General features: G+C 50.1%; 1 protein-coding gene across 2 annotated transcripts in view; it reads left to right on the forward strand.

Moving 5' to 3' along the window:
- Nucleotides 1-14380, forward strand: part of Pitpnm3 (PITPNM family member 3) — an 89712-nt gene that overhangs the window by 59011 nt on the left and 16321 nt on the right. For both annotated transcript variants that reach the window (XM_051180077.1, XM_051180078.1), the window contains 9 exons: nucleotides 2027-2103; nucleotides 2452-2687; nucleotides 5360-5549; nucleotides 5912-6034; nucleotides 6414-6598; nucleotides 9538-9710; nucleotides 11217-11387; nucleotides 12586-12780; nucleotides 13480-13628. In XM_051180077.1, the coding sequence (XP_051036034.1) occupies nucleotides 2027-2103; nucleotides 2452-2687; nucleotides 5360-5549; nucleotides 5912-6034; nucleotides 6414-6598; nucleotides 9538-9710; nucleotides 11217-11387; nucleotides 12586-12780; nucleotides 13480-13628 (1499 nt within the window). The remainder of the gene's footprint in view (nucleotides 1-2026; nucleotides 2104-2451; nucleotides 2688-5359; nucleotides 5550-5911; nucleotides 6035-6413; nucleotides 6599-9537; nucleotides 9711-11216; nucleotides 11388-12585; nucleotides 12781-13479; nucleotides 13629-14380) is intronic.

Here is a 14380-nt window from a genome sequence, read left to right on the forward strand (position 1 = left end):
TTTTCCCAGGACCAGGCTTAGGAATCTTGATCTAGACCTAGGTTTACTAGGGATGCCTACAGAGTCATGAGAAGGACCTCCACTAACTCTGCAGGGATGAGACGGGCATTGAGGAGGGTTATCCCCATCTAGAATAGACTTCTGAGCGAGAATGTGAGTTTCCCATCAACAGAGGCAAATAAGTGCTTCATAGTTAGTTGCATGTTTCAGTCACACACAGGCGATAACATCTATCTCCTGCGGGAGGGAGAGGTGGCACAGGGGGCTGGATGAAACAAGGACTCTTGGGGTGGTGGACATTGTTTATGTAAAGTGTGGCTGTGGGATATCTGAGATCTCTTTCCATATGAGAGTCTGACTCGATCTGCTGTAACACAGAGCATGGGTCTTAGACCAAGCATTGGCACATGATTCTGGAAAAGTCTAGAAAAATGTCTTATGGTTTGAGGGCTGTGAGTCGGTTGTTACTACTGAAATCAGGCCTGTGGTGTGACAGCAGCCATACATGATTCATAAATGGATGAACTGTCTGTGTGCCAAGAAAACTTTATTTACAAAACAAGTGGCTGATTCTTCCCTTGGCTAGAGACCCCTGTCTTAGAGAAGTGGGATCTTAGAGGCCTGCAAAGCCTTTCCTAGGGGGTGGATATTGGATTAAGGCAGCTAACAGGAGTAAGAAAAGCACTTCCAAGTGACCCCAAAGTGCTTGCTAAATGCCAAGTGTCATGCCACATGGTGCTTTCCCTTTCTGTGTGTTTACCTTCTCCTGGACCATGATCCTATAGTTCAAAATCTTGCTATTTCACTAAGAGCTTTAGCCAGTTTTGATTAAACCAGTTTAACCAGTCCAAGCAGACATTTTAAAAAATACTTTATTTTGTTTTTGTTTTATGTTATTTATTTTTTTTTTAAAGCAGGCTGGGACTAGAGGAGAGTTGACACAGCGGTTAAAAGCATTTGTTCTTGCAGAGGATCTGGGCTCAATTTACCAACCACCCACATGGTGGCTCACAACCCTTTGTAACTCTAGTCTCAGGGGGTCTGATGACCCGTGCCATCCTCACCTTTGTGGACAACAGGGGCACATTAAGGCAAAACACTCATAGACATAACGCAACAACAACAAAACAACACAAATAGGCTGGTAAAATGATCTGGCAGATAAAGACACTTGCAATTAAACCTGACACCCTAGTTCAGTCCCTGGGGCCCACATGATCAAAGGAGAGAACTGACTGCTCTGGTTGTCCTCTGCATGTATATACAAACAAAATAAATAAATAACATAATACAAGAAAATCCAGCAACAACAGTTCCCCCCCAAAGCAGGAAGACAAAAATAAAAATGGAATTTTTCTAATCAGTGCTACACTTGTACAACAGTAAAGGCTGAGAAGCCCTATAATGTGCCCTCTGTCCAAAGTCCGTGAAATAGCCCAAAGGCCTGAGCTGCAAGGTAGTCTACAGCTCCAGCTGGAAGGTGGAGACCAGAACCACGATATCCCAAGACTGACACCGTGACCATTCAACCCTTTTGTTTTGTTTAAATCTCAGCAGAGGGATGGTGCCTGCCTACCCCAGGGGCTGAATCTTCTCAACTCGGCCTCTGTGGTTAGAGCTAAACCCTCCTGGAAGACCCTCACAGGCACACCCAGGAGACACGGGCGTTTCTTAGCCTGGTCACACTTAGATGGCACGAAGCACAGCAGCTTTCCAGCTGTTTTCAAGGGGTGTGTGCATCAAGTTCCTGGATGTCATAGGTCTCTAGCACAGCTGCTATTACTGGTGAAGTAAGCAGGGCAGCTCTTTCTCAGGACATTTTGTCTTGTCTGTGATGGCCGGCCTCAGCTGGGCAAAGCCATTTTGTGTGGCATATACTCCAGAGACTGGCCTGGATGGGGTGACCCTCCCTAGCTTCTGACTATAACTCCATTGTCCCAATAAATCAGGGCCTCCCTTATGTGGCCAAGTACACCTAGGAGCTCTAGTGCAGAGCCTGCTGCATTTTTTTCTGTCCTCTCTGCAGGAGAACTATATCGGGTGTCCCTTAGAAGACAGAAATTCCCAGCCCAAGGAAGCATCGAGATCCATGAAGATGGCGAGGTGTGATGGGTTTCGGAGGCATCCAGTCCATCTGTAGCCAGCATCTTAGGAAGAACCATAGGAGAGTAGACAGGCTGCCTTAGCCTCCATCCAGTTCTTCTTTGCTTTGACCCTTGGGTAGCTCCCTGTTCTTCTCTGGGCTTCAGGCTCCTATAGGAACAAGAAGAGTCATTGGAGACTCATCTTGTTATGCTGTCCATTGAGGGTCTGGCCCTCCTGGTAGCCTTCTGGATGCACCAGAGTCCTACAGGGGTCGTGGAGTGTCAGCCATAGTCCCTGTGCCTCTGTCCGTTTGCATTCTGAGGTCCTGCTGCCTGCCTGTCTCTATCCCTGCCATGTCCCTCTCAGGAAGGCTGCTCACAGCGTTCCTGCAAGACACATGTCCTCCTGCTGGTGCTGCATGGGGGCAACGTCCTAGACACCGGCTCTAGCGACCCTTCCTGTAAGGCAGCTGACATTCACACCTTCAGTTCTGTGCTGGAGAAGGTCACGCGCGCCCACTTCCCTGCTGCCCTGGGCCACATCCTCATCAAATTTGTCCCTTGTCCTGCCATCTGCTCGGAGGCTTTCTCACTCGTCTCTAAGTGAGTCATTTTGGCTTATTTGTATGGTCTGGGTTTGGTGTGGGAGGTGTAAGTGGAGGGGATACCTCTTCCTCGGGAGGCCTGTCTGGTGTCAAGTCAGAATTGCAGAGAGAATTTTTAGTGGAATATGGTCATTAAGAGTCCTCTGTCAGGGACCTGGGAGTGCCAGGGTCCCCACGCTAGCCCAGAACCACTTCCTGTGCTTCAGTTTGAATAAAAGAAGAAACCGGCCCTGAGAGATTTATCCATTTCCCCCAGCTATCTAGAGAATGGAGCCAGAAGTCAAACCAAGGCAGCCTCACTCCAGAGACCAGCTCTATAGGGATAGGTACTCTAATGGAGGTAGCCCAAGGTACTCAGCCAGGGAAGACTTCCTAGAGGAGAGTTGATTGAATGCCATAGTGTGGCTAAGTGTATTTCCTCTTTGGTCAACCTGGACATGAGTCCTGGCTGTGTGACCTTGGGAAATTATGCCACCTCTTCCTATCTTAAGTTCTCTCTCTGTAAGATGAAGGCGAAGCTAGTGCTGGTATGCGGGTAGGTCTAAATCCATCACAGCTCATGGGATGTGACCATACAGAGCTGGGCTGCCACTGGCTATTGCACTAACATCTTCCTGTTTCCTGTTGGTGGAGAATGAAGATGATAGGGTCCTGTCCTAGCTCACAGTTGAGATCCAACTCATAGGATCAGGGAGGGAAAGGTATGACAGAATCACAGGCTAAACACTAGGCCACTTTCTGCAAGTGCCAGTACATCCTTCTAATAATTGTGGATGTAGGGACCAATGTGGGGCAGACTGAGAGACCAGGACTGGGTTCAAAGGGGGAAATTCTACTCATTATGCTGGCTCGAGGGCTCCAATGCCTTAGAGCCCTCAGTGGCACTTTTGAAATAGCTGAAGGTAGGTTCCTGGAGCTAGTTGGGCACCTGCTTTCTTTCCAATTGTCTGCAAAATAGTCAGACAATTGTGTGCAGAGCCCACATGGCCTTGACACTGAGCAAACTATTGAGACTGAAGCCGGTAGGCCAGACTTTCCTACAGGTGGGATGAAAGGGGGCTGTTGGCACCCCTTGCCTCCACCCCCAGACGTTGGAAAGCCCCTCCTTCTAGTCCCTCCTCCAGGAACATAACTTAAAGTCCCAAGAGAAGGGGAGCCATGTGCTTAGCTTCAGCCAGATGGGGCTCCGAGCCCAGGGGCTCCAGTGTGGGATAGGCCCAAGAGCTCCATCTTTCACTTTCACTGGCTCAGGATCTCACAGGGGCTGGACCATTCCCCTTCCTGCTCACTCCCTGAATGGTGCTCAAGGCTGGTTTTCCTGGGTTCCCCAGGATGCTCTCTGGTGGGTCTCTATCAGATATACAAGCAGGTTAGGTCTATGGCTTCCTAGCTTTGCCAATTACCCCAGTATCTGATGTGACCTATGTCAAACGCAAGATGTACCCTAGAATCTGCTTCTTAGGCAAGGGCTTGCTGCTGCTTTTCTGTTACAGGATTTAGGAGCAGCAGAGTGGGTGGCCAGGCTCTGGTCCCTCACACAGTAGTCCCAGAGTTAATCTTGCTGGTCTACAATCCATCTCAAGACCCACCCCCGGGAAGGCTGACCTCCAGAGCTGGGTCATCCTTATCCCCAGGAAGATGGATGGCCAGGCCATCTGAGGGGACAGCAGGAGGGAGCTTACCTCTCCCCCCCCCCCAGGCAGCTTTTGCCTGGGCCATTAATCACTAGTAATCACTGCTGGGAGGGAGCTCCTTCTCGACTAATTAAAATCTCTCCGGCTGCAATCGAGGCCTGTTTCCTCTAATTTGTGTTCTTTGGAGATGAGAAATGGTTGGTGGAGCCTGCTTTACACAGTGCTAGTACTCTGTCACCTGCTGATGATGCCTAAGCCCTGTCACCTGCCCTAGATTCTTCTTGGCCTTAGCCCCATTGGCTCTGGAGCTAGGCATGTAGGGTAAGGACAGGCTGTTAGGCCCAGGGTATGAAGTTCTCGGACTCTTCTGTGTTCTAAAAAGCCAAGCCCAACAAAGCATCAGGGTTGGGTGTGCTGGGGGACAGAGGCAATCCAGGTAGAGATGGGAAGATAGGTGGGTGGGACTTCCTAGTAAGGAGATGGAGGGATGCAGTCCTCTGGGAGTGGAGTTCTTTAGGGCGGGCTCCAAGCCATCTGCAAAACCACTGAAGCAGAGTATCTGTCCCCCTGAACATAGAACTTACCATCATATAGCCATCTAGGTGCCACCTTCACACTGGAGCCATTGTCCCATCTCCATGATTGATGTGCCCTCACTCCTCCTCAGCTTCACCAAAGTCTTTCTTGAGGGTCTAATTCAGCCCCTTCCTCCTCCAGGAGGGCTACCATGATGCCACTTTCCCATGCTGTTCTAGGTTCTTTTAGAACTGGGGTGTTTTTAGGCTCCTGCCAGACACAACACAACAGGTTGGCATGGGCTTGCATATAAGGAGTCAGCACAGCCTTGAGTCTTCATCCTTCTTCTTCCTACCCCATGCTTGGGCTTTGCCTCATGGGACCTATCCTGTGTCCTTAACATTTTTCTGGAACTGGGCCTAGTATCCGGGCAGCATGTCTGTTCTTCCAAAGAGCTAGAGCCCCACACCACACACTTCTTGGTCCTGGCTAAGCTGACTTTGGGTCCCCATGTCTGCAGCCTGAACCCCTATAGCCACGACGAGGGCTGCCTCAGCACCAGCCAGGATCACGTTCCCCTGGCTGCCCTTCCCCTGCTGGCCATCTCCTCTCCACAGTACCAGAATGCTGTTGCCACTGTCATCGAGCGGGCCAACCACATCTATGGAGAGTTTCTCAAGTCCTCAGATGGGATTGGCTTCAGTGGGCAGGTAGGACAGCCTGCTTTCTCCCTGTGTCAGAGGTCTGCTGCAGGATAGAATTGTAGCACCTGAGATTGAAGGGAGCTTTTGATGGGGAATGGGTATCCCCGTTTTACAGACAGAAAAACTGCACTGATTTGGAGTTCATGCTGACCCTTAGTTAGTCTGATCCCTAAGCATGGCCTGATCACTCACTTCAGGCTGACTCTGAAGAAAATCTATTGTCAGGATGAGCCTACCCTCCATTTGTGTCTAAGTAACTCTTTAGGATAGATTCCTTATTCTCTCATGGGAACATGCCCCTGTTCTGACTGGATTTCGGGTGAGAGGGTTGTGGCAGGCAAGCCTGCAGCCCAGCTGTGTCTCTGCAGGTGTGTCTCATCGGGGACTGTGTGGGCGGCCTCCTGGCTTTTGATGCCATCTGCTACAGTGCGGGGCCCTCAGGGGACAGCCCTGGCAGCAGCAGCCGGAAGGGGAGCATCAGCAGTACCCAGGTGTGGTCAGGCTGGGGGATGGGAGAGGGTGTGTCCCTGGGTATCTCTCATAAGAACAGAAGGGCAGGTGGCTCTCCCAGGGAAGGTAGTGCTGGATTTTCATATTGGCGTTATGGTGTCTATGGTACAAAGGGTTATATGGAAATAGCAAGAGCATGTTAGCATGGACCAAGAAAGAAACAGACCCAGAGGAGGCCTACTAGTGTTTGTCTCCGTGGATGGTCTATCCTGGTGGCTATAGGAGATGATCTGTGCCTACTACCCTGCTCCCCACCGCCCACCCTCATGAGCCTTTTGGAAGCATAGTTTCCACATGTTTGGAAGAAGGGTAGGAGGCAGGGCCCCAAGACCCCTATGATCACTATGCTTTCTGCTCAAGGACACCGCTGTGGTTGAGGATGAGGACTGTGATCTGGCCAGCAGCAAGCGTCTCAGCAAGAGTAACATTGATGTATCCAGTGGAGTGGAGGATGAGGAGCCCAAGAGGCCATTGCCACGGAAACAGAGTGCCTCCTCCACCTATGACTGTGAGGCCATCACCCAGCATCACGCCTTCCTCTCAAGGTAATCCTTTACAGCATAACAGTATTCATGAGAGTAAGGACCTTGGCTCAGAGTCGCCAAAGGGGCCTGTGACCAGGCAGTCATCCCAGACCCTTCAACAGGAATCCATAGATAGTGGAAATTCTGGAACCACTTTCCATTGGCCCTGCACCCACACCAGAGCATTTCCTGTTAATCTCTGCTCTGTTCAAACCTGCAGACACTGGGCATGATCTGTTCTACCTCTCCAGAGAGGCCACAGATAGGAGCATACTTGGTGGAATACCCCAGGGATTTATATTTATTGTTTCTCAGAGTGTCACACCACTGGGTCCCAAAGATCTGGGGCCAGCATTCTTGTCTTCCTGTACTCACATCAGTGTCTTGGATGTGACAAACTCCATAAACTGTCCTTTCACTTTCGAGAGGAAATGCTTGATGAGCAGCTAAATGAACCATTGATTCAGATTGAGAGAAATGAGCACTTGCTCCCTAAGAAATAAGTATCATGAGTTATCAGAAGAGTATTTTAAAAACATAATTTACACATAGTTTTACTTAAAAACAAAGAATCCGGCCTCTTACACTGTGACCTTTCCCCCATATAACTAAAAATACTTGGTAAAGATTCTTTTTTGTTTGTTTTTATTTGAGACAGGTTTCTCTGTGTAAGTACTCTGGCTGTCCTGTAACTCACTTTTTAATCCAGGCTGGCCTCAAACTCACAAGAGATCTACTTGCCTCTGCCTTCAGAGTGCTGGGATTAAAGATGTGCACCACCACTGCCCAGTTACTAAAGATTCTTAATGCAATATAAATTGGGTGAACAACTACTTCCTTAATCCCACTAATTGGCTACTTTGTGTTCTTCCAGTTCAGTGCACTACATTGGACATGATTACTTTTAGTTTTACTTATGTATATATGTGTCTGTGTATGTATGTTTAAGTATCTGCATAGTCTGGAAGAGATCACTGGATGCTGCATGAGCTACCTGAAGGTGGGTGCTGGAATCCAGTTGTCTGCAAGAGTGCAAATGCTCTTGACCACGGAACCATCCCTCTAGCCGCTAGGCTGGAGATCTTTATGCATGAACATTAATGTATATGCTAGACTTACAGTAGTCTTGCCTTGTCCATGGTTTTGTGTAATATGGTTCCACTTACTTATGACCATCCTTGGTCTGAAAATATTAACTAGAAAATTCCAGAAGTAAATCAGTTCTAAATTGTAAGTTGTACACTCTACAGAATAGCATGATAAGATCTCATGCTGTCCTATTCTGGGCATGAATCATTCCTTTGTCCAGTGTATCCACTCTGTGTGTGCTACTAACCTGATGATCACTTGGCTACCATCTCAGGTATCAGATCCACTGACATCGTACCACAGTGCTTGTGTTCACATGACCCTTGTTTTACTTTGTAATATTTTGAAGGCGTAAGAGTAAATGAGGATGCTGGCAATTCAGATATGACGAGAAGCTGTGGGGTGTCCTCTCTAAGAGAAAATGTGAAAGTACAAGAGACACCTATGGAACTTTTATTATATCAAATTGTTACAATTGGTACATTTTATTATTAATTGTTCTCTTAATTGCCTAGTGTACAAATTAAACTTTATCCTAGGTACTTTAGTATAGGAAAAAGCACCATATACAAAGGGTTTGGCACTTGACACTGAAGTCTTATATATGTTCTTGTGGATGAGTGGGGACCTCTGTACTTCCTGCAGCTGGATTCCAGGAAGCCAGGATAGGAGGTCGCAGGCTCTGTGGGTTAAGCTTTGAGTGTTAAGGTGCCTCTATCAGATCAGCCTCTGGAACAGTGGCCCTGTGCAAAGGAAGGTTGCAAGGTGAAAAGCTCAACATTTTTGGTTTATCCTTGAAACATCCTTTAGGGAAGCCCAAATCTGAAAAGTGCCAGATATCTGCCACTTTCAGTAGCTAGCCCAACACAGCCAGTTATTGGGTTGTGGTGCAGGAACAGATGGCTGTTTCTCTGGTAACTAAGTAGTTGGCACATGTTTAGGAACCATGGCTAAACTTTGTCATCATTGGCTGAGGGAACAGAAGGCAGCGTGAAGGTGCCTTGCCTGCATGCTGGCTCACTCCTGAGGGTGGACCCCTTGCCTGTAGCATTTTAACTGTTACTTTGAAAGGTTCTTCTCCAGCTTGAGTATTTTAGATAGAGTTGCTTTCAGAAGTTGGATGAGACATCATGTCATTCCCCTGTACTGTTTAATCTCTGTCTGTACTGTCCCTGGTGCTTTTGGAAGGCCAGAGAGACAGATTTGGCTTCTGTTTACCTTCAGTGCCCAGCTTGGCATCTACGGCTAAACACAACCCCGGGGAACACTGGGCTCTTGGGATGAAAGTGTGGGATCCTGCTCTCAGGCATCTGTCCAGGATGTTTGCACCTTTGTCTGCCTGTTGCCTGGAGCATGAGTTATGGTAAAAACCCTGGTGCTGACAGTGCCAGCAGCAGCCAGCTGAGCCCTGTGCTGGCCAGGATGGGCTCCTCCTGTGGAAAGTGCAGGGGCTTTCAGGGTGGTTGTTTGCAAACACCATGAAGAGCCAGGCCTGTCTGTGCAGGGTGTTCAGATACTCCCAAGTGGTCTGCCAGGTTTCATAAGAAAAGTGTGGCAGATCCCAGCTACACAGATTGCTTAAACATGGTCTGCGGCTATCTGACATGGCAGAATAAGTCCAGGCAGTGGATGCAGGTGACCCACAGTCTTCCAGACTCACCACCTGGCCCTGTGCAGAAAATGTTTGCTGAACTCTGCTGCAGCTAAATGTGGCTAATGCTGTGTGGATGATGTCAACATGATCTCTGGTTCTGAGTCCCATTCCAGTGATAGAGGGTTGGGTACCCTGCTCTCAGAATGCAGCTATGCTGCTGAGGGCACACTCCCACGGTCCTGGCACTCCTCTGATCTGCCATTCCTCCCTCTGGTAGCATCCACTCCAGTGTGCTGAAGGATGAGGCCGAGGTTCCTGCAGCTGGGACACCCCAGGTCTCTGAGGTCAGCCTGGGTCGCTTTGACTTTGACGTGTCTGACTTCTTCCTCTTTGGCTCACCCCTGGGCCTGGTCCTGGCCATGCGGAGGACAGTGCTGCCTGGGATAGATGGTGGGTATGGTTAGGCCAATGGCTCAGGGGATGAAACTGGTTGAGTGGGAGGGTGGACAGAGTGATGGAGGCAGGGTAGATGCAGAGAAGTGGCAGAAGCTGGGGGAGAGGACAGAAGTAGCTTGATGGACTTCACTGTCTCTTCCATGTACCTCTAGATTACTGGCCCCGCCATCATGTCCCATGAGAACACAAGCCACCAACATTTACCTTTTCACAGCAAACCCTCCCTAGGCAGATTTCCTGAAGCCAGATAGATCTCAGATCCTCAGATCCTCTTTACTCAAACTGGCACTGGTGCCTTTGTCCATGTAGCATCTGAAGCCTAAAGCTCTTTCCAGCTCCTACAAAGTAGACTTTTGATGCCTGGGCCTTAGGAGAGTCCAAGACCGGGGCGAGGGGTGGTGTCAGGCTATCATTCATTACTCTCTGCCAAGGCTCTGAAGTGAGGAGCTGAACTGAGGTGAGGTGGAACTCATGGCCACTCTCAGTGTTGCAGAAGAGCCTTAGAACTCCTTGAGTGCAGCAGATTCAAGCCCTTGACACAGGACAGGTGGGAGGCAAGGACCTCTATAGAGACACCTGCTGGCCAGTGAATGAAGTGCTTCACCTGCTCTGTCTTAACACTGAGAGCACTGGATCAAGGGGTCACTGACATGACGGAAGGGACTTACTTGCATTGGCTTAATAGATCAGGTAGTGACTGAGTGGCAGTTAGAGGGACTGAGAGAAGTATCCCAGTGTGAACAGTAAAGGGAAGGCCTGATGTTCTGAAGAAAGGGTTGTTGGAACACAGAGAAAGGAAAGCAGCAAGCTTACAGATAAGATGTTCCCCAGGGTGGCAGTGCTGGATACCTATAACAGTGTCCCTAGGTGGGGCAGATTGGCAAGTCCTGGATAGTGTGGTGGCTAGTTTCCTGTCAAACTGACACAAGCTAGACCCATCTGAGAGGAGAGAACCACAATTGAGGAGGTGTCTCCATAGTCTCAGCCTGTAGGCAAGACTGTGGGTGACCTTTTTATAGCTGATGATTGATGTGGAAGGGCCCTGCTCACTGTGGGTGGTCCTGTCCCTGGGGGGGGGGCTGGGGTGTATAAGAACACAAACTGAGAAAGGCAGTAAGCAGCACTCCTCCATGGCTTCTGCTTCAGTTCCTGCCTCCAGGTTCCATCTTGAGTTCCTGCCCTGACCTCCCCCAGTGATGGAGTGTGACCCGACAGTTGTAAGATGAAATAAACCCATTTCCTCCCCAAGTTGCTTTTAGTCGTGGTGTTTTATCAAAGCAATAGAAACCCTCACTAAGATTGGTAGCAAGGACCCAGGGGAGGTTCTTGAACAGGAGAGAGGGCTACTCAAGGCCGAATTCCAGGAGCCTTTTAGAGCCAGTAGAAAGGGGCTTTGCATGTGTCTGAGCAGGAGAGAGGGCTACTCAAGGCTGCATTCCAGGGCCCCTTTAGAGCCATTAGAAAGGGACTTCTGCATGTGTCTTCTTCCCACTCACCCAGGTTTTCAGATGCGTCCTGCCTGTAGCCAGGTCTACAGCTTCTTCCACTGTGCCGATCCCTCCGCCTCACGTCTTGAGCCACTGCTGGAGCCCAAGTTCCACCTGGTGCCGCCTGTCAGCGTGCCTCGCTACCAGAGGTTCCCCCTGGGCGATGGACAGTCTCTGCTGCTTGGTAGGTCCTGGGGCTGTGAGACTGTGCTGAGTTGGAGGCTGGTAGGCTCTGGGAATGTTCTTTCTGGCTTAGCCTCTCAAGCTGTCAACTATGGGGCGGCTCACGGGAGCAGGGCTGTGCTGTTAGAGGAGTGAGTGGCAGGAAGCCAGCTGGCTTCAGTGCTCTATAGTAGCTGCTTATGCCAACGACCTGCTTGTGCCAGGCATGTTGGTGCCAGGGCTCTGCTCACTTCACCTTGGCAGGCTCCTATTTGAGCCTCTATGACTAAGACTGGAAAAGCAGTGGGTTGTTGATCCTGAAGGGCAAGTTAGAGGTACATTCCCAGTGCTGTTTCCCGGTACCCACCCCATACCCTGCAAAGATACATCAGGGAGTATGTCATCCTGGTAGGTTTTATGGAAGGGGTGGCCTTTGGCCAGGGCCTGGAGGAGGGGTACATTTGGATAGGTACAGAGGCATTGGGTTTAGAGAAAGACCAGTGGCTTCTAGGTTCAAAGGGGGTAATATGTGACTGAGGATATGGCCAGGAGTGGACAGCCAGGCACTTGGCAGTCAGAGTCTTGGCTCCATAGCTCCATATCGCCATTGAGGAACTCTAAACTAATCCTTTTCAGAGGTTTGGGCCAAGGATGAGAGGATGCTATACCTGCGATTTGTTTCAGGGTTAAAACCTATCCTTCCTTGTTCTTCATCTCAAAGGGATATATTTGTCTAGGACTTCCATGAGGAAGCAAGGCCCTAAAGCTCCCTTCTGCTACCTTGAATGTTCCCTCCAAAAAGGAGACTCCTCCAGTCTTAGAGGTCTCTTCCCCCATGACCCCAGCTTGTACTTTCGCCTCAACCATAAGCTTCTATGGGTCATGGCAGGAATTTGAGGAGAGAGGGCATTGTTAAGCATCACATCATGACCTCAGCTAGGCCTCAGGCTTCCCTGTAGCTTTTGGGAGATAGGGTGATGTTGAGATCTCCACTTATGTCTGTACTACTCAGTTTAACAAGAGGTGAAACTTAACAATGTGCTATGCTGGTGTGTGTGTGGGGTGGGGGGAGAGGGTAGGGATTGAGAGTACTGGTGGCCTGCCAGGCCTGGGCTGGCTTCTCTGCATTTCCAGTCTCTTGCCCAGCATAGGGCTGGCACTAAGTAAGCCAGTCTGTTGGAGACTCAATGCTTGCCCTGACCTTGCAATTCCCCCTCCAGCTGATGCCCTGCACACCCACAGCCCCCTATTCCTGGAGGGCAGCTCCAGGGGAAGCCCCCCGCTTCTGGATGCCCCTGCCTCGCCCCCTCAGGCCCCAAGATTCCAGCGCCCAGAACGGAGACTAAGTGAAGGCAGCTCCCACAGTGACAGTTCAGAGTCTTCAGACAGCCTGGCACCTATGGGAGCCTCCCGCAGTGAGTGAGGTCCTTTTGGGGCCCAGCCTGCATTTGTGGGGCCTTCCCTGGGTGGTGGTGGATCTTCAGCAGGGCCACTGTGGGCAGGCTCTTGGGTTGGGAGGAGCTGTGAAAGAAGCCATGACGACATTCCTGTCTTTTAGAAAAGGGGGTTTGGAGGTGGTGACTAAGCTCTGATCCAGGATAGAGCCCCAAATGTACCACTAGAGCTATGCTTCCTCCCACCCTTGGGTATTAAGCCCGAGTCACATGCTAGGCCAACAGTGACAGCTAAGCCTCATTGTCAACCTTTAAGTCTGGGTTCTGATTTTGAATGGAACTTTGACCCCTGACCACAGACTACTGAATTTTGACCTCAGACATAGTGTTGATCTTTGACCCTATAACCTCCTGATCATGCCCTGGCCTCTGCAGGCATAGGCTGATTTTTCACCTTGGAGAGAGCTCCTGGGAAATTACTATGGAGCTGCACTGTGGGGTACAGCTATGAGTGTCTCTAAGGGCCTGGTCTTCCTCCTTGTGAATAGCTGGAAGCCCATGTCTTAGTGGATGGTGATTAGAAGGGCTGGTGAAAGGACAGGAGTCCTCCTCCCAACCAGCTCATTCAGGGCAGGCGCTGAGGCCCCAAGTGTGTTGGCACATCGCCACTGAGTCATGCCTGCTGGCCGTTCTGTCCTCATCTCCCTCTTGGCCCCACAGTCACAGCCAAGTGGTGGGGAACCAAGAGGATTGACTATGCCCTGTACTGCCCCGATGTCCTCACCGCCTTCCCCACTGTGGCCCTGCCCCACCTCTTCCACGCCAGCTACTGGGAGTCTACCGATGTGGTCGCCTTCATCTTGAGACAGGTACTGTGGCTCCCTTATCGGGCCCAGCCTGTTGGCCTCTCTAGGGAATCCCAGGATTCTCCTGAGGACATATGGAGTGGTTGGCCTCTCTCTGACAGTGCTGAGAAAGCACTGGGGAACTGATGCCAAGAGAAAGTGACAGGCCAGAGAAGGGGCTCACTCAAGACTCTGTTGAAAATTAAGTAGAACCTGCAGAGTGTCAAAAACGGAGGCTGGAGAAACGCATGCGCGGTCTCTTTGATTCTCAGTGTCTTTGTTTTTAAAAAGGAATGGCAGGAAGGCCAGAACCTGGAGGTAGGAAGACGTAGAGTTGGGGGCAGCTCTGAAGGTCTGGTGTGGATTCACCTGAGTATGACACAGATGCAAGCAAGGGAGAGTTACCTATCACCTGACCATGCTTTGAGAAGGAAGCTTTGGGGCTGTTGTTAGGGGGTCCAAGAGAGGAGGCTTAGAGTCCCTGGGAAGCAGAGATTGTATGAGAGCCCACCAGGACATGAAAGCTTGGACTAGGCACCAAGGGGTAGTGACATACAGATGCTAGTGACAGTACTTACTAAGGTCTGAACTGAGGGACAGGGCCAGCTAAGTAGCCCTGTCTTCCTATTGAGTAACCATGGGAACAATTTCCTAGGACTTTGGCAGAGCTGGGCTGGGCTGGGCTGGGGGAGTCAAGGCTGTGCTTCTGGGCAGTGAGACACTTGGGAGTAGTGAGTTTGGAGCCTGAAGAAATTATCAGGGCAGGAGATGAAAAG

Source organism: Phodopus roborovskii, unplaced genomic scaffold (assembly GCF_943737965.1).
Source record: "Phodopus roborovskii unplaced genomic scaffold, PHOROB, whole genome shotgun sequence".
NCBI lineage: Eukaryota > Metazoa > Chordata > Mammalia > Rodentia > Cricetidae > Phodopus > Phodopus roborovskii.